Genomic DNA, 24,192 nt, shown 5'->3' with positions numbered 1-24,192 from the left:
CATCATAATCGAACTAAATGATGCATTACTACATTAGATAAATCAAAAAATTGATACAATGGTTGATATGAATCGAGAGCCAAAGACATTACCTCTTATTCATCGTCGCGAAGTTCTTGCAAATGCAACAAAATGACCTACTCTGAAAATGGACAACAATCGAAGTCCTAGTTTCAATGGGAAAGTAGAAGAAAGGAAGAATAATTCAACAAGATGTCCAAATAGTTAGAACGTTGATTTCTTCTTTTTATACTTTGCACATCCTATAGAACCATTCATTTAAAGTCATAATTCGTTAACAACTCAGTATTATAAGTTATAGGAAACATTGTAGATGACCGACTAATAACTATCAGAAAAATAAAATTAATTTTTGAGGAAACTTAAGATCGTACCGTAAGCTTTCAGTACTTGTAAAAAATTCATTTGGGTTAAATTAGAATGAATCTTCTAGCAATTAATTAATTCCAACGAGATAAGTAGATATCAATCAATACCTTCCAAGTTGAGTTTTTGTCAGATGTCCAGCATTTCAACTTCAAGTGATATTTGTTCAGAAAGTTACAGTTGATGATCAGGAAAGATATCCATTGCATGAGTCGAGTTCACCTAAACAAAACTTCATAAATATTCGATCAAAGGAGTTGAAATGAAAACAAGATACAAATATTTTCCAATGGGTTTACAAAAGAAGAATTAAAATGTAGCAATCCAACCTGCATTTGAAGTATAGAAATTTAAAAGACTTCATTCCCCATAATCAGGCCATGAAATGGCGCAACAAATTGTTAACAACAACAATAAGTTCTTGAAATATTCGGCTTCCAACAACTTTCTCATTGGAAATCTTTGTTTTTTTTCACCAGGAAGAGCATGCAAATTGAGCAAAGAGCAAAATATGTTCTAAGAATAGAACAAGAACTATAGTTGACATAAGATTTTTTTTAAAAAAATGGTGCATATAGTTATTAGATACCACAAGAGAATATTACATATTGTTTTATTCAAGAAAAATAGTAGGTTCTGCATTATGATAAAACAGCAAACTCAGTTTGACTTTGAATGCCACACTATCACCATTGCCAGACAACTTAATGAAGCTCATCATGAAAAGTAACAGCGCCATAGATGTAGGAGGCCATTCATCCTTCAGCCGCACTAGAAACACCGATATCCACACGGAGATGAAGTATCTTTAAGAACATAAGGAAAATGACACAAAGCTCTGAAAGAAAATTCATTTTTTTAATCTGATACAAAAGGACTATGCTTCATTGATACATCAATGTAGTTTAGGCTGGGAAAAAAGGAGCTGCATGAGCATGAAAAATCCCGGCATTTTTTGCCAAGTAGTGAGCATACTCATTTAGATGCTTACGATGATATCTCTGATCTTGTTTCCACATGAAGTTAAACTTTCAGTTTTCCATAATCCAGCATATCAAACTAACAGATGAGCAACAGGACCAATAAGAGTGTCTAATAGTTCCAGGAAGAATAATTTTTCTACCAAATGCTGAAATTTTCCACGTAGCCTCTGGTTTGACACGCATCAGTGTCATTTCCTCTTATTTACCTTCAGCCATTTCCTCTTTTTTACCTTCAGCCATCTTTTTCCGTATCTCATGTGCTGTATTGAAGATGCCAAGTGTTGGTTTGTTGCAGACAAAACACTTCTTATTCTTTGCATGATGCTGTCCAAAAAAAAAATTGTAAATATAATGAATACAAATTAAGGTGTCAGAAAAAGTTGAAAAGAATAAAACTAATTGTAAGGACATCCTAACTTAACAACAAAATTTCTACAGCTTAAACATCAATAGCTAGTACAATTACACATCTTAACCCAGTGAGTCCCATTCCAGTACATATTGACATCGTTAATGATTCTATAGTAGTAAAAGGTCCAATCACATTCATAGGTTCAGTTTGATATGGGAAAAAAAAAATCCAAATCATTTGAATGCGCTAATTTTGAGAATGCTGAACAGAGAGTCTTGTGTTAGTGTAAGAACAAAGATAACTTAGTGAACCAAAGATATGGGAACAATCTTATAATGAAAGCTTTCAAATCCCTTGAGATCTAACATACTGGTTTTTATTTTTGATAATCGAGGTGTCTGATCTTCACCCGATTAATCTTGGAGGTAGACGACTTTCCCCTGGTTCGCCTACCGGATAAATTTGAAGCACAACTTATGCATACTCTCAGAAGCCAACCTCTAGGATATTCATCCCATTTGGGATTCTAACCCTGATCCTCTTATTGCTCTTTTGAGTGCTTTACCACTGCACTACACTCGTGAGGGCTCTAACATACTAGTTTTTGCTGATATCTAAACTGGTCAACTTTGATGGGTCAAATATAAAGCAATAAAGAGATTGTTCTCGAGATATGAAACAAACATGCATTATGCCGTCACTGCTAAGCTTGGATGTCAAATACAAAGCAAAGTGGTATTTAAACAATTTAACTTTATAGCATGTTCTTTAGGTTTGCTATTAATAAATCCAGCCATCAGAAATGTGTTAACTTATGCTGGAATCACCTTACAAGAACAATATGGTTATTTATGATAAATTGAAACGCATGAATTTTGTATAACAAAAATCCTTTCGAATTATGTAAGTGTTTTACTTAGTAGCAGAAGAAAAGATGATGACACATAACTGGTTAGAATACATGAGAAATTCCATGCTGCCATCTTCACACAGTAAGCCCAGCTAACAAACACATCATGCAGATTAAAAGCTTGAACCCTTAGCATAATGCCTTGAAAAATTAAATTGAACAATGCATGTGAGTAGCATACAAGCTCAAGGAAATCATTATCAGGAAAGCATATGCCAACAGATGCAACATAAACATCCCATACCTTCAGAGCACAATGCTCACAGAAGTAGTGTTTGCACTTGGTCACTACCGGATCCTCGAAGGGTTGTCTGCATATAAAACAGGCAAAAGGAAGAGAATCTTCGTCGTCGTCGTCATCATCATTGCCATCCTCATGATCAGCCTCATCGTCGTCTCCCCTACTGCTTCCTGCGAGTCTTTTTTTTCTTGCCTTCTCAGCTTCATCCCACTCCTTCTCCAGTTGCCACCCTGATTTATAATCCCCTCGATCGTGCATGAACTTACAGGAATCACCATACCCGCAATACCCAGTCTCCTTATAGTCCTTACATATGTCAGGCTGATAATCAAACCTAGCGGACAACCGGATGTGTGCGGATGCCCTCAGTGGCCCGTGGGCACCGCCCGCCTTCTCACCTGCCACTGTCTGTTCTCTCCTGAACCCTGCTTTATAATCGGTGTACCCGTGGATCCCCTTGTATACTTTTTCATCGCCTCCTCCGCCAGGCTTGGACTTGCCCTTGAGAGCCTCCTCCGCCCTCTTCAGCACCCGCTCGCGGATGGCGCGGGCGTCCTTGGAGAAATCGGTTTCCGTCTCGAGCGATGCTGTGGCGCGGCTGTCGTGCTGGATCTGGATCTCTTTGGACGAATCGAACTGGAACAGGGCACCAGCCTGGATCCCGCCTGCGTCCTTGTCAGCGTCTTCAGTAGTGCCGGTCTCATCGGAGACTCTGGAAGAGGGCTTGGAGGAGGAGGAAGAGAAGGAAAGCCGGTTGTCGGCGGATTTCTTAACTTTGAGAATAGCGGGACCGGAGGACGGAGCATCATCATCGGAGTCGGAGTCGGTTTTTCGCTTGCGGATGTTCTTGTTCTTCGTGGGCTTCCGGAAGAAATTGCAGACATCGCCAGATTCCGCCATGGAGGTTGAAGATTAGGATTAGGGTTTTGCTGAAATTAGGGATGGAATCGACGAGACCAGGATTTAAGGCTCAGTTTACTTGAGGAGAACGGATTCAAACAAATTGAAAAAAGTCTTCCGTGCGGACAATTTTCCGCTGTATATTTCACAAGAAAGAATGAATGGATTGTTTATCTTCTTCACTGTTTATTTATTATGGAATCGTAGACGGATGAATTTACAAATTTGGTCAACGGATTAATTTCAAGAGATATTTAGTTAATTATTCCTAATTTTAAATATCTATTTAAGATTATTAATGATAATTTTATTTGATTTAGATTATATTATTAAATAATATAATATCACTATCATATCAATAAATGAATTATAATATTTTTATAATTTTAAAGATTAATAAATTTTTTTTATGATTATGGTTTGATTTTAAAATTGAATTAATTTAAATGTATCATAAAACTTAATTGAAATCAAGTTAATTAATTTAATAAATTTTAATTTAAATATTTATAAATTTAGAAGAAATAATTTATTTTAAATTTTAAAAAATAAAATTAATGAATTATATTTATTAATTTCATGAATTATTTATTAAAATATATATAAATTTATTTTAAATTTTAAAAAATAAAATTAATGAATTATATTTATTAATTTAATAAATTATTTTATTAAAATAATTATTTTAATGAATTATTTTATTAAAATAAAATAACAAATTATATTTATTAATTTAATAAATTATTTTATTACAATAATTATTTTAATAAATTATTTTATTATATTTATTTATTTATTTATTTTAAATTTTAAAAACATAAATAAATTATTTTTATTTTTATATATTATTAATTTATTATCATCATTAATATTATTAATATAATGTAATTTATTTAAAAATAATTGAATCGGTAATATAGTAAATGTCAAATTGGTTATATTTTACTTTCTCTAAATAAATTGAACCAAATAATATTAAGTTATATTTTATATCATGGAATCCATATTTAATGTGGGTTATGTAATGAGTTATATAATTTCCAATAAAATGGATAGGCAATAGTTCGCTTTTACAGAATTCAATTGAATCGGTAATTTAGGGGGTGTTTGGTTGGGGGTAATATGTGATTACCTTGGTTATCTGTCCAAGGTTATCGTTGATAACCTTGTTTGGTTCAAGTTATGATCGATTCCCAAGTAATATAATATTACCGCCACATCAGCAAATGGGTTATAACCCGGTAATGTGATTACCTTGGCAGCCTAAGGTTTTCTACGATTCCGGAGGTTAACGAAATTTTTTCCATGATTACCCTCCGATTTTAAAACTGAATTAATTAAAATATACTACGAAATCTAATTAAAATCAAATTAATTAATTCAATAAATTTTAATTTAAATATTTATAAATTAAAAAATAATTTATTTAAAATTTTAAAAAATAAAATTAATGAATTATATTTATTAATTTAACAAATTATTTTATTAAAATAATTATTTTAATGAATTATCTTATTAAAAATATATATATTTTTAAAAATTTAAAAATATAAAATTAATAAATTATATTTATTAATTTAATAAATTATTTTATTAAAATAATTTTTAATGAATTATTTTATTAAAATAAAATTATCATATTATATTTATTAATTTAATGAATTATTTTATTAAAATAATTATTTTAATAAATTATTTTATTAAAATAAATATAAATTTATTTTAAATTTAAAAATATAAAATTAAGGCATTATATTTATTAATTTAATGGATTATTTTATTAAAATAATTATTTTAATAAATTATTTTATTAAAATATATAAATTTATTTTAAATTTTAAAAAATAAATTTAACAAATTATATTTATTATTTTAATAATTTTTTATTAAAATAATTATTTTTAATAAATTATTTTATTAAAATAAAATTATCAAATTATATTTATTAATTTAATAAATTATATTAAAATATAATTGAATGAAGGGTAATATAATAAATATAAACCTAGTTATGTTTTATTCCCTCCAAATAAATAAAGTAAACCAAACAACATTAGGTTATGTTTTATGCCCCATAACCTTAGTTATGTGATTACCAGATAATCACATAACCAAGGTTATACGTCATAACTTGAACCAAACGCACCCTTAGATTCAACAAAAAAAATCATATGCAATGTGTAAATCTATTTCCTATGGATGTTAATTCGAATGCATCGGAGGGTTTGAGTTGGATTCAAATAAAAGTATTATTAAAAATTTTCAATTCAAATTCAAAATCAACTCTGAAACTCTAAACTCGAACTCGAACCCACTTTACCTATCTAATCCAAAATAAAACTTTATTTTGTATTTTTTTCTATTAATTTTTACTTTTATCTTAATATTTTATTATTGACATACTAATATTACATAAAACATCTTAATTTTTAAAATAAAATTTAATTTAACTTCTAAAAAAATCTCCCAACTCCTAAATCCGAATCAACATGATTAACTCAGACCCAAACCCGACCCATATCTAATCCGAATTTAAGCCAATCTAAACTCATCAAGTCGAACTCGATAAATTTCAACTCTAACTTAATTTCCTTTCAATTGGGTTGGATCGGATTGACACCTTTACTATTTTCCAGTGAATATAAATAATACAAATGATATTGAATATATCTACTACAATAATGATATGGCTAGATTTTAAAATATAATAAAATTTATTTTTGAGATTAATTTGAATTTAATTGATATAAGGTTAAAAACAAGATGTTATAAATTTTATTGTCATTTTATATTTTTAAAGTTTAGACAATAATATCTATTTTTTAAAAACTCTATTTTTAATTAACTTTTATATATTTATTTATTTTAATTGAAAATATTACTAGATATTTTGGTAATTATTCATACAAGAAAATGAATGCACTAGTAATTATAATAATATTTTTAAAATTTATATTCCAGATCTTCCTTATTATTATTATTTTATAATCTAGATATGTTGATTTGTACCGATTCAATTAATCTTAAAAATAGATGATTTTTTTATTTATCCATCGAATAAATTCAAAAATGCTCATCATAATTCACCGAGCAATTGATTTTTATAGCCGAAAATCCACTATAAAATTTGCCCTTACTCCAACTAATTTAGAACCGTAGTACTATGTGATCTTACCACTATATGATAGCGAGTTGAATAGACATAAAGACTAAGTTGCTATTGATTGATTATACTTAGAATCATCTAGGAGAGATGAACAATAAGATGATAAATTATACTAATATGTATTCGAGAGTTTGATACACTAATAAAGGGTAAACAGATGACTATATAATGTTATGATATCTCCATTAATTTTAAATCGACTAAAATATCATTAATAAAAGTGATTTTTTAATAAATTTTTTTACGTTGATACAACAATAATCTAGTAATTTTAATCAAATTAGATTAAAAATTATTAAATTGATTTAGTTTAATATTATAATAATTGTTGTTGTAACTGTTACACATTTAACAGCTATAACAACACTAAAATAAAAATATTTTTGAGGTAAAAATATGTTAAATTGTCATTTTGAATTTTTTTATAAAAAATACCCTTTTAACAAAAAGAATAATAAAGAGTGTTTTTTTTAAAAAATTATGTTACTTTAATCGAGATTCATCTTTTGTCCACTTCAACAAATCTACCTCGTAATAACCAACTTAATTAAACCCGAAAAGAAAAAATACTTTATAAATAATATAAATGTGATCCAATTATGCACAATTTAGTGACCTTTTTTCCTTCACCTCTCATATTTCCACCCAAATAACACAAGTTCTAAAGAATTAACTGCAACGCAAGATCAAGACCACTTTTCTGCAAAAAAGGTGGATCCGCCACCTTAGCGGTCCCACACGGTCGGCCCCACGACCATCTGTGAGGAGGTAAATCAAGAAAGTGCAGTTGGTTACGACGCAGGAGGGTATTGCCTGGCTTCGCCAGGATTCAAACCCTTGCCCTCTTCTGCAAGTCTGCTGCGTCGTAACCAACTCACCTATGTCCCGGGGCAAAAACTGTTTTGATCACTTTTGAAGACAGTGTCCATGTCCATGATCGAAATTGCCATGCATAGCAGACTGTTTTGATCAGACTCGACGCAGTTTGTTGAAGAGAGACATACAAAAACTCAGTATTCAGTAGAACTGTATGCATCAGATACCACTAGTCTTAAATAATTAGAGCTTCACTATTGTAATGTAAATAGAATCGCCAATGTATCAATCAAATGGAACCTACTTTACAGCAGTGGTCGCTTGGTTGCAAACCTTGGCAAGATGTAGACCTGCAGAAGACCTGCTGGTTTTGATTCTGGCGTTGTAGGTGTAGGCTGTTAGCTTTGTCCTTGAGCTCCTGAAACGCTCTCATTGTTTCGACATCAAAACCGCTAGCAAACTGGATATGATCGAAAGAAAAGGGCATCAACAACAGCTTATATTTGCAAGTGTAGAAAGTTTTATATTGATCCTCAAGTACCTGGTGCACTCTGAAGGCAAAGCGCACACCCTGCAGCATCAGCTCTTCTTCGTCGGGACTACCTGCTATAATCTCCAGCTCAGTGGAAACCCTCTTCATGTATTTCATTGCCAACTTCACTGATGCTAACTTGATCTGGTTATAGATTTATACAAATAAGAACAATTTCAGTTGACCATTTCATGATTGTGTTTAATGCACAATGTCCATCCTTGGAGGATCGAGAAATACTAATGATGCATGCAGAGAGTAAATATAAAGGATGTTGAATCATAACAATGAATCCCTTCTTGTTGCGGAACTCTGATAGTGGAAATTTACAAAGAATGACAAATCGTAAATATTGACAATGAAGAATTTTTATGTGGAAATTTCAAGACTATAGAGCACAAACAAGAAAGGAAGTCACTATGGAGAAGAACAATTGGAAACAATATAGCAATTGCATTTAAGCAAGCACAACAATAAATTTTCATAAAATGAGCACAGTTATGGGCAACTAACTTTTGCTTGCAACATTCACTGGCTACGCAGGCCTTCTAATTGCGGCACACACATGTGCTCGGTGCAGATGGGTGTAGAAGAGCAAATTGCTTAGCTTGGGAAGGAATCAACAAATTGAACATTGCGAGGGGTCCATTGCAGTGGATATAGGGACAGAGCTTGATACATCTGCTATTTGCCAAGTCTCACACGTGGATTTCGGCTCATAACAAAGAGAAGCTACATCGTGACCATGAGATAAGTAGGGTTTAAGTCAAGTACCCAAAACACACGTAAATCGGGTAATCTGTTCCAAGTTAACTTAGGATTTTATGCCAATTTATTTGAGTCTAAACCTATCCAAATGAACCAAATATGAGGTTACAAAAGTATCTATACAGGATGAATAATCCATATAATTTTTGGGATGACAGTCATAATACTGTGTGGGGTAGCTACAACTACCCGAAACACATATAAATCACACTTGGTATCTAATGATTGACTCTGTTGTGTTCAACTAGTGCATTATGTAGGTTAATCAAGTTTGGTGGGATAAGAATTGCTTAAATTCATAGGGGTGGAAAAAGTTAACACAGCCTATTTATTGCAGAGTTCTAGTTTGAGATAAGTAAATTTAGGTCGGAAAGGGGTCATATGCATCGGATTGGATCATAAACTAGTCAAATTGTCTATGACCCTTTTACAAATATATCGATATAAACTATTTAGATTAATAGTGATCTAAGTACACCACCTAGCTCATTCAATCAACTAGGCCCATTCGATTAGTGTGACCCACCCTATCACTTGTGGTCTAATTTATGCATTTGACTCGACTAATCAAATTGGATGACCTACTTGCTTGTTTGCTTCACAAATAAAATTTTATCTTCATGAAAATTTTAAAATAACAATTTGTTAATGAGAATTATATTTGACAAAGGTAGAAAGATGCTTTCTTCCCTAAGTATGAAATGTATTTTAGTAGCATGACTCCAACTTTGAATTAATTATTTTATTTCAAATTGATCATCTAAATATTAGAATAAAATCCTACCTAATAAATGATTCTAATTCAATTCCATTTATGCGTTCATAAGGAGTAACAAGAACATGGCACATGGAAGGAATGGCTATTTCTTGACTTACTACTACTAGTCAATCAAAGCTGAGAAAAGATAAATGACTATTTCTTCACTTAACCACTAGTCATTCAAAGCTAAAAAAGACAAGTTATAGCTTCAGGACAAAAAGACTCCAGACGAGACAAGGATATGGGGACAAGTGCATTGCTGTAAAGCATCGTAGGACTCACAGGCATACTTACTAGTTCCAAGTTTCATTCTAATGTCATTTTCTTTTCTGCCCATGGCCATCTAAACTCCGTGCCTAGGAAATTATTGAATGTTGCAAGAAGACTTCATCAGGTTAAGAACTATCATATTTTCACGCATGCTCACGGGTATCGAAAGTGCATGCCTGGCGAATTGGCCCAAGGGCGCAACGACCAAAACTTCCCTTTGTCCTTTGTCCCTTCCACACCCACTCAAAGCATAAAGGCCCGACGTAAACACGATAAATAAAAATATAGATAAAACAGAGATCGACCGTGGGGTACCTGACCAAGGTATCCGCAGTCCTGCATCCATTCCGAAGGAATGCCAAACCGCTTGTATCTCTTTGTCGCATTCTCTCGAACACGTGATAGGTGGTAGACGGCTTGCTCCAACCTGTTGAAGAGAAAGCTTGACCAGAGCCTGAGCGCTAGCAGTGTCCCTAACCAAAGAAGAGAAGGGAGTAGAGGAAGAGTACTTTTCCAGGAGCGCCTGCATCTTCCTCAGAGCGCAAGCGTAGGGCTGGCGACTATCGTCGCGGAAAGACGACGCCTCGGACTCTAACTTTTTGAGGTCGCAGTAGCCGAAGGCCGCTTCGCGCATGGCGTCCGCCTTGTGCTCCGGCCACTCGAAGTGCTTCAACACTGCTCTCTCGTCCACCTGGCCGCATCGTCCATGGCATCATCAATGGGACGTACTGATAAACAGCCTAATGAAATTTGCAAAGAGAAAAAAGAGAGAGAGAGAGAGTACGAGGAAGGCGAGCTCGTCGTCGAGCCATTTGACGAAGGCGACGACGTCTTCGATATTGGTGAAGACCGCGTGTTCCACTTCTCTGATTAAGAACCTAATGAATTCACCTTGCGTCTCCACGTCCGTCTTTATCTTTGATCAATAGCGCAAACAAGTAAGAGCTTGATCAAAAGAAGTAGCAAACGGCGGCGAAGAGAAACGGAGAAGGGGCACTTACAGCAAGGAGGTGGGCGGAACGGTTTTCGATTTCGCCGATCACGTTGCGTGTATTTGAAGCGACGGAAATGGTGGCTGCTTCAGGGCCCCCTCCGCTCGACTCCTTCTTGGAATCTCGCCGCATCAAGGAATGGTAGAATTCCACCACCTCCGGCACTCGCTTCACGCATTTCGACGCCGGTCTGAACCCCCTCGATGGCGGCGGGGGCGGAGGTGGAGGTGGAAGCAGACGGCGTCCGTCATTAGGAGAAGTGCCCGCATGTGGAGACGGCGGTGGAATCGGCGGAACTCCTGCTAATTTGACGGCTTTGCTCATCGCCACACCAGATGGAGTCTCTGAGAGGGAAGACGAAGAAGACGAGGTGGAGACGTTGTTCGGCATAGGAGGGGGTTTTGGAACTCTAGCAATGCGGCGAGGTTGCTGATGCGCCCCTTGGGTCTCCGCTTCATCCGCCTTCGCATCTCCGCTCTTGGAGGTTTGCGCGTCGTGATTTAGACCAACAATGTCTGCGCATTTGGGGGCTTTTCGCAAGCTCCTGAGGAGATTCGACCTCGCGGAGGCGTCAATAAGCCCTTGGAACTGCCGAGACGACGAACACTCCTCGATCGCTCCTTCTACCAAAGTCCGTGACTCACGATTGCTTTGTTCTAAAGCAGCCTTCCTCAGCTTGTCCGACTCGGCCTCTAAGTCCGCAATCTTCTTCTCCCTACGCTGGTTCTCCTCTTCGCCGTTCCGCAATTTAGAGCTCAAGCCCGCGACCTCGTCGCGCAGCGCACAATTCTCTACCTCCAGACGCCCAATCCGGTCGCGGGCCTGAGCGAGCTCGTCGGTCTTATCGGCGATCTCCTTCTCGAGGAAGGGGACGATGGCGACCGTCTCTTGGAGGAGCTTCTGCTCCAAGAGCTGGGTCCGGAGGAGCGACTCCTTCTCCTGTAGCTCCTCCACGAGGCGGAGCAGCTCGGCGACCTCAGCCGGACGGGGCTGCACCTGGGCGTTGGTGCGTGGGAGGAAGTAAACGCCGAAGGATCGAGCAAATGCGGCAGCAGTTTTGTGGTTGAAGGAAGGAAGCGGAGTCGGCGGTGCCTGATGTCCCGTGGTCCCCGGCGACGGCTTCCGGGAAGCAGAGGCCGAGGAGGACCTGCGAGCAGTCTCGGCCTTGGGCGTGGCGGGGCTTCGGTGGAACCCCATGGCGGCCTTCACCTTGCCGGCGACCATGGAAATCCCTGTGCGTTTGCTTTAGCTTTCTATTTATTGCAATGCTCGTCGCTCTGCTCTGTTTCAATTCACAAAGAGTCGGTGCGGTCTTGGCTTTTTATGCCATCCATCTATTGCTTCTTGTGGATGCAAGATTTGAAATAAAGGCGACGTAAAATGATTAAATAAAGGTGGGAATTCGTATCCAATTTATTTACCCTTTTTTTTTCTTTGATGACAAATTATATATCAATTGTTTACTTAAATATTTACAATTTGAATTGATAGTATGATACATTGAAAAGTATTTTTTTCAATAGGATAAATACTTTATTAACGTATTTTTTTCAATTGTTTAATCACACGTACTTTTGAATTTATTTTTATGATCGATAAAAAATTTTATAAGATTGAATTTATCATTTTCAAAATTAATTAGATCATATAAATTAAATATTTAAATTATATATAAAAAATTATCATTGAACACCACATCCATGTGTTAACTAAAGTCCTTCACAAATATGGTGGCAAAGTCTCCTAAGAGACCTAAGAAGTCAAATTTTATGATATCTCCATTCTACAGAGATGATATTATACAGGTTATAAATAAAATAAATATTTATGAATAAATTTAATACTCAAATTAATAAGAATTTATTTATATTCGTTCAATATATAGTCAATTAAATGAATAAATTTAAATAATTTATTAAATATAATAAAAAAATTTGAATATATATATATAATAAATTTGTTAATATATGAAAAAAGATTATGAAATAATTTTCAGGAATACAAATTGTGAATCATATTCATCAATAAATTTTTTATCAAATTTATAAATATATAAAAAAATTCTCAAAATAAACCGTCAAACTTATAATATTAAATTCACTAATCAACCAAATAAATTTTAAAAATATAAAATAATTAAACAATTAAATAAACTAGCTCAATAACATTTAAATAAAATAAATTCAAACTAAGCTCGAATCAATTAAACTTGTAAAAATAAACTAAACTAAACTAGGGAAAAGTTGAATAAACATTTGAACGAGTTAGTTTATTTTAGATTCTACTTTACTACCATGGCATATCTGCCATGTTAACATCATGAATCCAAAAAAGAGATGATGATTAAGCTTAAGATTGCAATTTCAGCTATGAGAGTCTGTGGCATTGCATTGACATGGTAAACTGCTGCAACTGCACCATTTTCTTAGCCATGTTGGATATCAAATTGCATCGGGCACCATCATAAGAGTGGAACGATTGAATTTGAACGCAGTGAAAAGTCTCTGTTGATCATCAGCCTTTTGCCTACAATCTGCTCGTGCGAAAGCCACTGCCAACACCCTGCAGTCCTCTCCCTGCGTATATCAAGATCCTCCTCTCTTTTAAATTTGATCGATTTGTCCTGGTGGAGAGTGGAGAGTGGAGAGTGGAGAGTGGAGAGTACGTGGAGACTTTGCCATGCTGTTACTTTTTCATAGCGATTGCACAAAGTTCTACTCGCGTGAGCAGAAAGGGATGATTGCAATAACCTTCCTTTCCATCATTCACTGCGATTGTTTGGAAATATTTTTGAATCCATAAGAAATATATAAGTCTTTTTGTAATCTTGAATGCTACTCATGCAATGAGGCTACCAGTTGAATCCTCCTTTGACTTTGACTATCTTTATTTTCTCCTTTCATTTCTCAAGAAGTTGACTATTGAATGTAATTCTTTAATTCTTTAATTCTTTGCTTTCTTGCTCCTGTAAGTAGGAGCCACTGGCAGGTGACAGAAAGACACATAGGCCAGCAGAGGAAAGAAAGACAGGGGACTTTGTGCACTAGCGCCTGGACTTTATCTTCCAAGAAGGAATCTTTGTATGAAGGCAATCCAAGTCCAAAGGTAGCAGCAGAATCTGCTGTTTCTTTGTCTCTTTCTCTTTATCCTTCCTTTCCTTGAGCTGGTCCTGTTGAAGAATCTATGAGTTAGCCAAAAGTGTTGAAATCTCGCGTAATTTGTAGTCTAATCTATTCATCGGTGGACTTTGCTTAGGACACAAGGGTGGAGAGGTGAAGTCCATCGATTATGACATGTAAATGACGAAGAGGAAGAGCACCCACTCATGGAGTGAAGTGGTCATGGATGGGCTTTAATCGATTGGCTGTGTGAGCTTGTGATTGTTAATTATTGGCTGTGTTCCATTTGTTTTCAGCCTCATGTCTTGCCTTAGACTCAAAGATGCATTTAACATCGAGGGTGATTATGATTCCATTCGGTGTGAAGAAATCTCACGTTTAATTATACAAATAACCTTCTAATATCAATTTGTATGGAACAAATGATTTCTTAATTAGACTTCCACATTCATGTTACAAAGCCTTTGATGCCATTGTTCAAGAAAGCCATCTCCATTCACAGTAGCATAACCAAACCTTTGGATATATTTGAAACATCGCTTGCATTATCAAGAGCCTTCGTAGCTTTATCCAGCATCTGGGAGCTAATTAAATTGGTGTCAAAGTCTCTACTAGTTGTGAATTGTTGTTTTGTTTCTTCTTCTTCTTCAGCAAAAGGTAAAATCTACCATTCAGCGGTGCCACATGGTTGGTCCCACAATCATCTGTGAAGAGGTAAATCAGGAAACTACAGTTGATCATGACAGAGGAGGATATTGCTTCAGTTTCATTGAGATTCGACCCGCTCACTTCAACAACTCTACTTCGTCGTAACCAACTCAATTATGTCCCGGAAACATTGTTTTGTTTCTTCATCATAACATAATGCAACTCGTAGGTACTAGATAATGACTTGAAATGAAATAGGTTATTAAGCATCCAATTCAGGATACTCCACATTGTAGCCATCACTAACGCATCATTCATCGTGAACTTGGACGTAGGAGCTTTGACGTAGGATTGCCTGAGCTTAGCTTGGTTGGCTTCATTAGTGCTGACGTTGTTGTCACCACCTTCAACGAGCAAAGCATAATGAATGATCGAATCATAGTTAAAAAAATCTCCTTTGCTACTGTTACTGTTTGAGATCGCAGACAGATGAGTCAGCAAGAAACAACTAATAAAGGGAAGAGGTTGAAAATAACGAGATTGAAGAGCATACTTGGAATGCCTTCACCACTCAATCAGGGATTAGAATGTATGCCAAGATGGGACTCGACGTGACCATTCTGACGCTCAAATTAAGATTTCCTTCAAATATCAAAAGTAGTTGAAAGGAACGAGGAAAAAGATAGTTTAGTGGAATTCTCTGGGAGAGAGTCAGAGATATCGATCTTTTAACCTTGTCTTCTCTGAGATTTATACAGCTGTCAGAAAAATATTTCCATGTCGGACGCTTCATTCTCCTTCATCATTCTTGTACGAGCAAATGAGAGATCAGATCTGACAGTTATTAGTGGCATTACCATTCATCGAACGCTACGTATTTGATGAAAGACACCTAGGGGATCATATTTGATAGTAGCATAACCGTTGCACCATCCACACGATGTCATGTGTTCTAGAATATTGGCCGTCAATTAGTTTTAGAGGTAATCGGGTTGAAGGAGTCGGGTGACTAAATTGAGGGAGTCAGATGTCCGAGTCAAAGGGTCGAGTTGAAGGAGTCGATTGGCCGAGCGGAAGGAGTTGGGTGACTACCTTATCCTCTACCTATGTTTGATTTTAACTTCCACTTATGTTTGATTCTTGACTTGACTTCTAACGTGAGCTTATCATTTGTGAATTTCCTTATCCACCATTTCAGCTACAATGAAAAAGTGATAACCAAATGATCATAGGACTCCGAGCAATGTGTAAAGCAACAAAATCACATTGTCTTGATCTCTTTTTTTCCTCGATATTTTCACTTATTCAACTATGTTGAAATGGCATAAGTCCTAATAAAGCAATCAAGGCATCCGCAAGGGATTTAAATTGAGAAGATACACCCTCGCAAAAGTGTCCTTGAAATGACATACGCACTAGAGGAACTGACCAAAGTACCCACAAGAACCTTAAATCACGAAGGCAAATCCTTACAAAGACATCATATTGACATACCATATTATGATAAAATGTGATACTCTCACCCTAGTGGCTCTACTATCTCAAGCGATCTAGAAGGGAGGTAAATTATGAGGACTTCATCCTCGCCTAGTGACCCATTCCATGATGAGATGAGACAACTAGTGAAGCATTTCACACTCGTTAGGAATCGATCCCTAAACTTTATTGTAAAAGCTTCCATGCAAGAATCTGAAAGAACATCTTAAACCACATAAGTTCTATAAATCGAATAAGAATTTGTATAATTAAAAATACAAGAATAAGGATCTAGTTTTAATGAAATATAACTTAACATATTAAAATATATAAATGACGACAAAGACTCTGATTGGAGAGCTATTGTCGTTGTCCTGCAGTGTTAATTGCTTGATCCCTGTCGAAGAAGATGATGCAGAAGCAAGAAAGTGGTTTTCCAAGGGAATTAAAGTGACAACGCTGTAAAACCTTTGTCAATGAAAAGCGAAGGCAAGATATCAGTTAACCCTAAACCTTAGGGACCAAACTCTATATATAGAAATATAATCCGTTATCAACCCATAGATAATAACGGATCTAGCTAACAGATTTTACATATTTAATCCACATCCAATAATCTGAAACCCGATAAATCTTAATTAAATCACTTAAATGGGTTCGGTTCGTATCCGCATGTATAAATTACAACTAAGTCCACCTTAAGAGATTAAATCCAACAATCTCCTACTTGGGCTATATATAATGTGTATATGATATACGACTATAACTTTATAGCCGATATCAAACTCTATGGGTATAAAAATATCCCTGTAAATAATCTGGTCCATTAATTTCATTGATATTAGACCGAAGAGGTCATTAGCTACTATATATGCCTGTAACAAGTCCCAACAATAATCACAATACTAATATCATTAATGACAAAGATCAAGATGTGGATATGTAGTATGAAAATTACATAAAATATGATCAGTACATGTCAATTTCTAATTGATCCTGAATGACTCAAAAGGGTCTGATCATATTTGTAAATGCTTTATAGTAAACTGCAATAACAAATCATGATTCAAACCTTATGATTCTAAAAGGAATCTGTATCATATTTATAAATATCAAATGTTAAACTGCAGTAGCAAATCATGATACATTATTTCAAAATGTCAAATAAATATATAAATACTCATTAATATTTTGAACTTTAAGTATTTACAATAATCATAATAAAATATTTGTCATATTAACAAATATAGAGCAATAAAATGTATATAGATTCCCACTAGATGAATTCTTCTTACATAAGAAAAACTCTCATATCTACAACATGTGCATGAAATACTTAGGCACCAAGCCCTTGATGAGTGATATGCCAACATAGAATTTATACTGATATGCTTTATCATCACTAGACAACTTGGAACTCTTTCTTTAACCACTATAAACTTGATGTCGATATACTTGGACTTCGACGAACTGCAGTTGTTCTTGACATAAAATTTTGCGACTTTATTATCACAATTAATCCTCAATATGTCATCTACATACAGGACAAGTATAACAAACTTGCTCCCACTGAACTTGACATATATGCACTGATCAACAAGGTTTTCTCTAAATCCAAATGAGATGACTACTTGATCAAATTTTCGGTGTCATTGATGGGATGCTTGTTTTAAACCATAAATGGATTTCTTTAATCTACATACTAGTTGCTTTGAATCTTCAGACTCAAAGTTCTCTGGTTGCGCTATATATATAAACTCCTCAATGCCTCCATTGAGAAATGCAGTCTTTACGTCCATACGATGTAGCTCAAAATCAAAATGAGTTACAAGTGCTATGATTACTCTGAGAGAGTCTTTCATTGACATAGGTGAGAAAATCTCCTTGCAATCAATATCTTCCTTTTGAGTGAATCTCTTGGCAATAAGACAAGTCTTATACTTTTTGACCTTGCTCCTTGAATCCCACTTGCTTTTAAATATCCATTTATAACCAATGAGTTTCATACCTTTGGGCAATTCGACAAGTTTTCAAACATCATTGTCTGTCATAGACTTCAATTCTTCTCGCATAATATTAATCCACCTTTTAAGATTAGGACATCGTTTGACTTCTCGAAAAGATATAAGATCACTTTCCAACCCAATGTCAAACTCGTCCTCTTAGAGATAAACATAATCATGAGACATCGTAAATCTTTGTTCTCTCGTAGATCATCTTAAAAACACTTGTTCTTGAGGTGGTTAAGCTATTTGTTCATCAATATGAGGTAATATCTCACTGTGAGTGGAGGGATCCTCCAACTGTATTGGAGATGCCACGGGAATATCTTGATTCATTACTCCCTCTGGATGTGTAATATCCATGATGTGCGGTATGATAATCATACCGTTACTAGTTGCACTAGTAGTGACCACAAGAGAATTGTTTACGTTTTTTTTTCAAAAATTATTTTCCTAACTTTATCTCTCCCACTGTACTAAATGAATTTGACATTTCCCATTTTGAAGAAGGATCTGTTAGAGGGATCATAAAATTTATACCGTCTAGCTTTTTAGAGTAGCCCACAAAATTACAGCTCACAGTTTAATTAATGTCAAGAATAATATATATAAACATAGATAATAAAATATACAAATAAAACATATAAATGAGCTATTTATGAGATATCAAATATAATATTATATTTTATTATTTAGACTAAAATATAATTTAATTTATTAGTGATATTCTCTAATATAACTCAAATTTTAGTTGGTCACATAATGAGTCTTCCTTTGGGTCAACTCATTATATGTATAATTCGATATTTTATATGAGTTATATATTAGTCCATAACTTACATTAACCTTAATCAGCCACACAATATACTTTTTTTTAGACCGACATATTTTGTGCACAATCTGTACAAAATAAATTTATTCTATAGTTATAAGCTACATTTAACATATATCTGGCATAAAAATAATTTTTCTTTGGGCTAATTACTTTTAGCATAGATATATGTTTACCGACATAAAATGCACTAAACTTATCTAATCTGTTTACTTTTGGGTCGACACAATAGTTCAATTTAGTAATACTTGTATAGATATACCCAAGAAGATCCTAGGAATTTTAATTAAACAGATAAGCACTTGATCAACCTTAATAATTTAAAGAGAAATGATATTTAGCATGACAAATTCCAACATGAATGGAGCATGACACTCACATTGACAGTGTGTCCCACTGACATGCAGTGGGATCCACTACATGCAGTTATGAGTGTCATGCTCTATTCATGTTGGATTTTTCATGCTAAGTATCATTTTCATAATTTAAAATATTAAACTTATCAATCGATTGATATCATATGATAATTGATCAGTGGTTATCAATCGATCACTTAAATTGATTACTAAAAGCAATCAAATAAGATAACCGATAAAAATCAATTTTGTCGTGATGTTAAGGCTATCAATTACTTGATCATCTTGAAACAATGCTCATCTGTTACAAAATTATTAATAATAGTGATAGTCAATTTCCTATGGGACTTATCTCAACTCAGTCAAAAGAAGAAATATTTTTTTCTTTTGTAAGAAATCATCCTGTTCTACGTTCTTCTCTAATAAAATTAAAAATGCCATATTTTTTTTTATTTTCTTTCTTTTGACTTTTCCATAAAAAAAAGACTTGGCCACATCTTTGGAATGTGCAACTACGACAAAATGAAATCAACAAAACAATAAGAACATTGTAAATCATGAAATTCGATGAAATAGAACCTAAGTTTTGATACCAATTGAAAGAACTTGTAAATTCTAAACCACATAAATTTTATAAATAGAATAAGAAATTGGACAATTGAAAATACAAGAACAATGATCTAATTTCAATGAAACATGACTCAAGATTTTAAAATATATAAATAATGATAAAGAACTTGATTGGAGAGCCATTGTTCGTGTCCTGTAGCAGCGTCAATTGCTCGATCTCTGTGGAAGAAGATGAAGCGGAAGTAAGAGGGTGGTCTTCCGAGGAAATTAGGATGACGATACCGTAAAACCTTCGTCAATGGAAAACAAAGGCAAGATGTCAGTTAACCCTAAACTCTCAGGGACTAAACCCTATATATAGAAATCTCATCCGTTATCAATTCATAAATAATAACGGATCGAACTAACGAGTTCTACATATTTAATCCATATCCGATAATATAAAGCTCAATAAATCTTAGTTAGATCACTTAAATTGATTCAATTCGTAATATTTACATATACAAATTATAATTAAGTCCACCATAAAAAGATTAAATCCAATATAATCATCTCAGTCAATCCGGGAAGGCAAATTGATGGCAAGCTGCGAAATAACACAAGTAATAGAGGAAGTGACCTGGACATCTACAGAAGTTTGAATTGAGAAGACACTCAAGAGTTACATAATTAGGAGCCACCAGAAACTAAAACAGTAACCAAACTCGTTTTACAATAAATTAAGCTTGACATCTTCTTACATGGCAAGCTATCAGAGCCCATCATAACAACCTCAAGCCTTGGAAACAAAGCCATTAACACAATCTTGTTTGATCATAACCTAAGCATTCTTTGACGGGCTTGAAACTACCACATCGATATTTTGACTCACTTCATGACCTATCACAGTTTTGAGATGCCTCCTTAAAGGTAGAGGATGGCACAAGTCACCAAACTAGGGATAAAGGCAAGGAGAGTTAACCCTTAAATGTGACCAATGTAGAGGATGACATAACTACTTATTGAACTAGAGACCAAGCAAGGGGGAGTTAGCCTTGCCAAGTGACCAAATCAAGAAAAAGGAAAGCTCACTCAAAGGCCAAAGGGATGCTCTATGATTCCTAGACTGACTCTATGCATTAGTTAAACAAGTGAAGGGCATGGCCAAGAAAGAAACTAGTGACTTCGACTGATCAACAACCAAGCATAGACTGAAATAGAAAGAGACAAAGGTAAGTACAAGTAAAATAAGCATGGCAAAATCAAAATTTCTGTATTAGCAAGAGGTAGAGTACATCAAGGTCAAGGAGCCACCCAAGTTAACACATTACTACAAGTTTATAAACTAAGCCATTTTCTTGCCCAACCTCTCCTTCCTATACTCCCTCTTCTCTAGCTTCTTTTTTCTTCTTCTTCATGAATTCCTCAAACTTAGCTTTCTTCTTAGGAGGTTGATATATCCTTGGAATTGTTAAAGTGTAAATTGACCTTCGACTTACTAATGAGGACAAGGGAGAGTTTCTCTTCCAACTTGACACAAAATTAAAGGTCATGGCCAAGTCCTAGAAGGATTGATGATCCACAACATAGGAGACTTGAAAACTCTTTAGAATACATTTGTGAAAGAAGCTAGATTCATTTTAATGATGCATGACATCCCTAGTGGCCTTCTCAATAGCCTCTAAGTGTGAGCATGCAACAAGTCAACTCAAGAGCTACATATGGGGCATCTCTTCCTCTACCCTTGAAGGGGAGATAATTATACATAGAAGAGGAGATGAGGCAAGTGTCATAAGCTTGTTATTTGAGTCAATGGCCCATATGAAGAAGTCTATATACTTGCAAAATAAAAAATTAATATAATCGAGCTTTGGTCGGTCTATAAAAGAAAATTTCTCCTTAGGATTGGTAAGGCCCAACTCCACCAGTGTATCCTTGGATAAGCCCTTGAGAGTCTCAAAATTGATAAAGATGAGCTTTGGCTTCTTAGTTGGCTTTCCTCCAAGGAGGCAGGGGAGAGGCAAAAATATCTATAAGCTGGCTAATAGATCTATTAGTTTAAAACTATTATCTTTAGCAGTTGATGCATGTAAAAGGGATCAAATTTTAATGGGTCATAACTTTTGATTCGGATATCAAAATAAAACACGATCGATTGTTAATCGAAACTCTTTCAGATACCTCTATTCAGTATTAGATGAAATCTATATCAATTTAGTTTCAGCTCTATCAGACATCATTTAGTATTTTTTTTCAGAGTTTTTGAATATATACTTTTTTATTATTTATAGTAATTTTTATTTTTAAGATTCGAGGGTATTCTTGACTTGTGCAAGTTAGGATTTTATTTAGGAGATATTTATACATCTGTTTTTTAGTTATTTTTTAGATAATTTTTGATTATCTAATAAAATATTTTTGAGCAAAAATTTAAAAACAGTGACGGCTTCTCTTCGTTTCTGATTTTTCATATTTGTTTCTTTTATAATTCTTACTAATCTTCTATCTTCAAAATAATTATTATTCTATTCAACATCAGGGGTGAACCCTTCGACTAGTTAGGCATATGACAATCCTTTTTGAAACTTATTTTGAAATCAACATAAATAATTGCTCCATTTGTGTGATATTGGTCCTGCAGGCTTCAATCAAAAGCATTATCAGATGCCTCCATGAGCCCGTGAGAATTAGCTAGCTAAGAGTTGGAGTGTCCGAGGAGATCCTACAATAAATAAATAAATAGGGAGGGGAAAGGGAAGTGAAACCGAAACCTGCAAAGAAGTTTGTGAAGCGTGCACAATAGTCCATTGGATGGCTAGTATGCTTTTTACATGGTCCATTGGTGAATTTGAAGTATTTTAACATCTCGTACTACTACTTTAATCGATACGCAATCATGACAGATGGTTCATAAGGTGCCTCCTCCCAATGGCTATTATTCAAAAAGAGGGAGAACTCGTGTATCAGAAACACCAAGACAAAGACATAGGGGAGCATACTTTTCTATGAACTATGCGAAACAGAAGAAGCTGAATGTAGACTGCATGTTGAAGAAAAGGTCATGAGAAGGTGAATTGTCTGTCAACTACTGAGATCCTTCGTATCAAGCCTGTAATGGTTGGAGAGAACGGGCTATAGGGAATCAAATCTGAGTATGACGCACTGGGTGAAACTTGAAACTCAACCGCCTACTTGTTCAAGCCCGGCTTGACTCGTAGGGTCCGAGCCGAATCCCCGTCGACACTCGAGTCGAATCCCCGTCGACACTCGAGCCGAATCCCTTATTCAGGTCGAATCAGAGACCGAATCGAACCCCCTCGCAGACCGAGTCCGAAGTTCTTAGGGATGCGGGTTTCTAAGCCTGAATCGAGTCCTCAGGAGGTCCCGATTCTCCCAGTTGGCTCGGTCGCATTATTCTTCTGTGAACTCGACTCCGATCCAGTTCAGCCGACTACCTTTGTTACTCTTCGTTGCTCTGTTCCATTAAATATCACTCCTCCCATCATACGGTTATGGGTGACGCCCTTCTGACATGCCTGTGATCCATCACGATTATACTCTGACAAGCGTACACGAAATGACCCATTAGTCGCAAGTCAATGATAAGATACATGCTCTAACCATCCCATTCCTTCTGACAAGATCCCTATCAATGATGAGGCATCTGCCTTACTTGGGGCATGACATGACGCCCATTTCACAAGTATATTAGGATGGTCCTTTGGGGAAGAATGATATGCACTCTTACATTTCTGCTTTTGGATCTTCCTCCTACTTCATCTTCTTTCATCTTCACTTGCTAACTTAAGCATCAGAGTGATTGAGTCAGGGTAACCCCTGACTTTCTTGTTCACGATTGTTGTGCTTACAGATCCCTCCAGTCTTGCTGTCATCTCCTCATGCAATCTCATCCGATTCTGGTGTTGAGAAGTTGTTGACGCATCCTGAAGCTGATTTCGACAGGAACAAAGCCCCTCACTAACAAAATGTCCTCTGTGTCCCTTGCAATGTGGTGCCGTAGGAGCACCCTAGCTAGGGGCCTACGCATTGTCCTAAAGCAGCTTGAAGCCTGGAGAAGAAACGTCTCCGCCCATAGGGAAGGGAGGGGAATTTAGTGGCAGCCGATTGTGTA

At 35.2% G+C, this 24,192-nt stretch overlaps 2 protein-coding genes across 2 annotated transcripts; both read right to left on the bottom strand.

The window, feature by feature from the left end:
- Positions 1–944: 944 nt before the first annotated feature.
- LOC141847843 (zinc finger CCCH domain-containing protein 1) lies at positions 945–3,908 on the bottom strand. Its single transcript, XM_074735930.1, has 2 exons — positions 2,877–3,908; positions 945–1,694 (listed from the first exon to the last, which is right to left on the bottom strand). The coding sequence occupies exons 1-2, from the start codon at positions 3,771–3,773 to the stop codon at positions 1,569–1,571; spliced, it is 1,023 nt and encodes a 340-aa protein (XP_074592031.1). The 5' UTR covers positions 3,774–3,908; the 3' UTR covers positions 945–1,568.
- Positions 3,909–7,876: 3,968 nt separating this feature from the next.
- LOC141847842 (protein INCREASED PETAL GROWTH ANISOTROPY 1-like) lies at positions 7,877–12,301 on the bottom strand. The gene is made up of 6 exons (XM_074735929.1): positions 11,087–12,301; positions 10,870–11,001; positions 10,595–10,776; positions 10,401–10,512; positions 8,297–8,431; positions 7,877–8,215 (listed from the first exon to the last, which is right to left on the bottom strand). Exons 1-6 carry the CDS (start codon positions 12,299–12,301, stop codon positions 8,045–8,047), a joined length of 1,947 nt encoding a protein of 648 aa, XP_074592030.1. The 3' UTR covers positions 7,877–8,044.
- Between the last annotated feature and the right edge of the window lie 11,891 nt (positions 12,302–24,192).

This window comes from Curcuma longa, chromosome 16 (genome assembly GCF_044706935.1).
Source record: "Curcuma longa cultivar G26 ecotype Majalengka, Jawa Barat chromosome 16, ITB_CL_G26_1.1, whole genome shotgun sequence".
NCBI lineage: Eukaryota > Viridiplantae > Streptophyta > Magnoliopsida > Zingiberales > Zingiberaceae > Curcuma > Curcuma longa.
Note: the sequence above shows the minus strand (reverse complement) of the source record. Positions and strands in the feature narration are given on the sequence as shown.

What these genes read in the sequence shown, in the direction of transcription:
- LOC141847843 (XM_074735930.1), bottom strand. Translation starts at nt 3,773, where the DNA reads ATGGCGGAATCTGGCGATGTCTGCAATTTCTTCCGGAAGCCCACGAAG. An exon ending in GTGAGCATTGTGCTCTGAAG is followed by an intron (nt 1,695 to 2,876) that starts GTATGGGATGTT and finishes TTTTTTGGACAG; the next exon opens with CATCATGCAAAGAATAAGAA.
- LOC141847842 (XM_074735929.1), bottom strand. Translation starts at nt 12,301, where the DNA reads ATGGTCGCCGGCAAGGTGAAGGCCGCCATGGGGTTCCACCGAAGCCCC. An exon ending in ATGCAGGCGCTCCTGGAAAA is followed by an intron (nt 10,513 to 10,594) that starts GTACTCTTCCTC and finishes TCTCTTCAACAG; the next exon opens with GTTGGAGCAAGCCGTCTACC. An exon ending in ACTGCGGATACCTTGGTCAG is followed by an intron (nt 8,432 to 10,400) that starts GTACCCCACGGT and finishes ATCTATAACCAG; the next exon opens with ATCAAGTTAGCATCAGTGAA.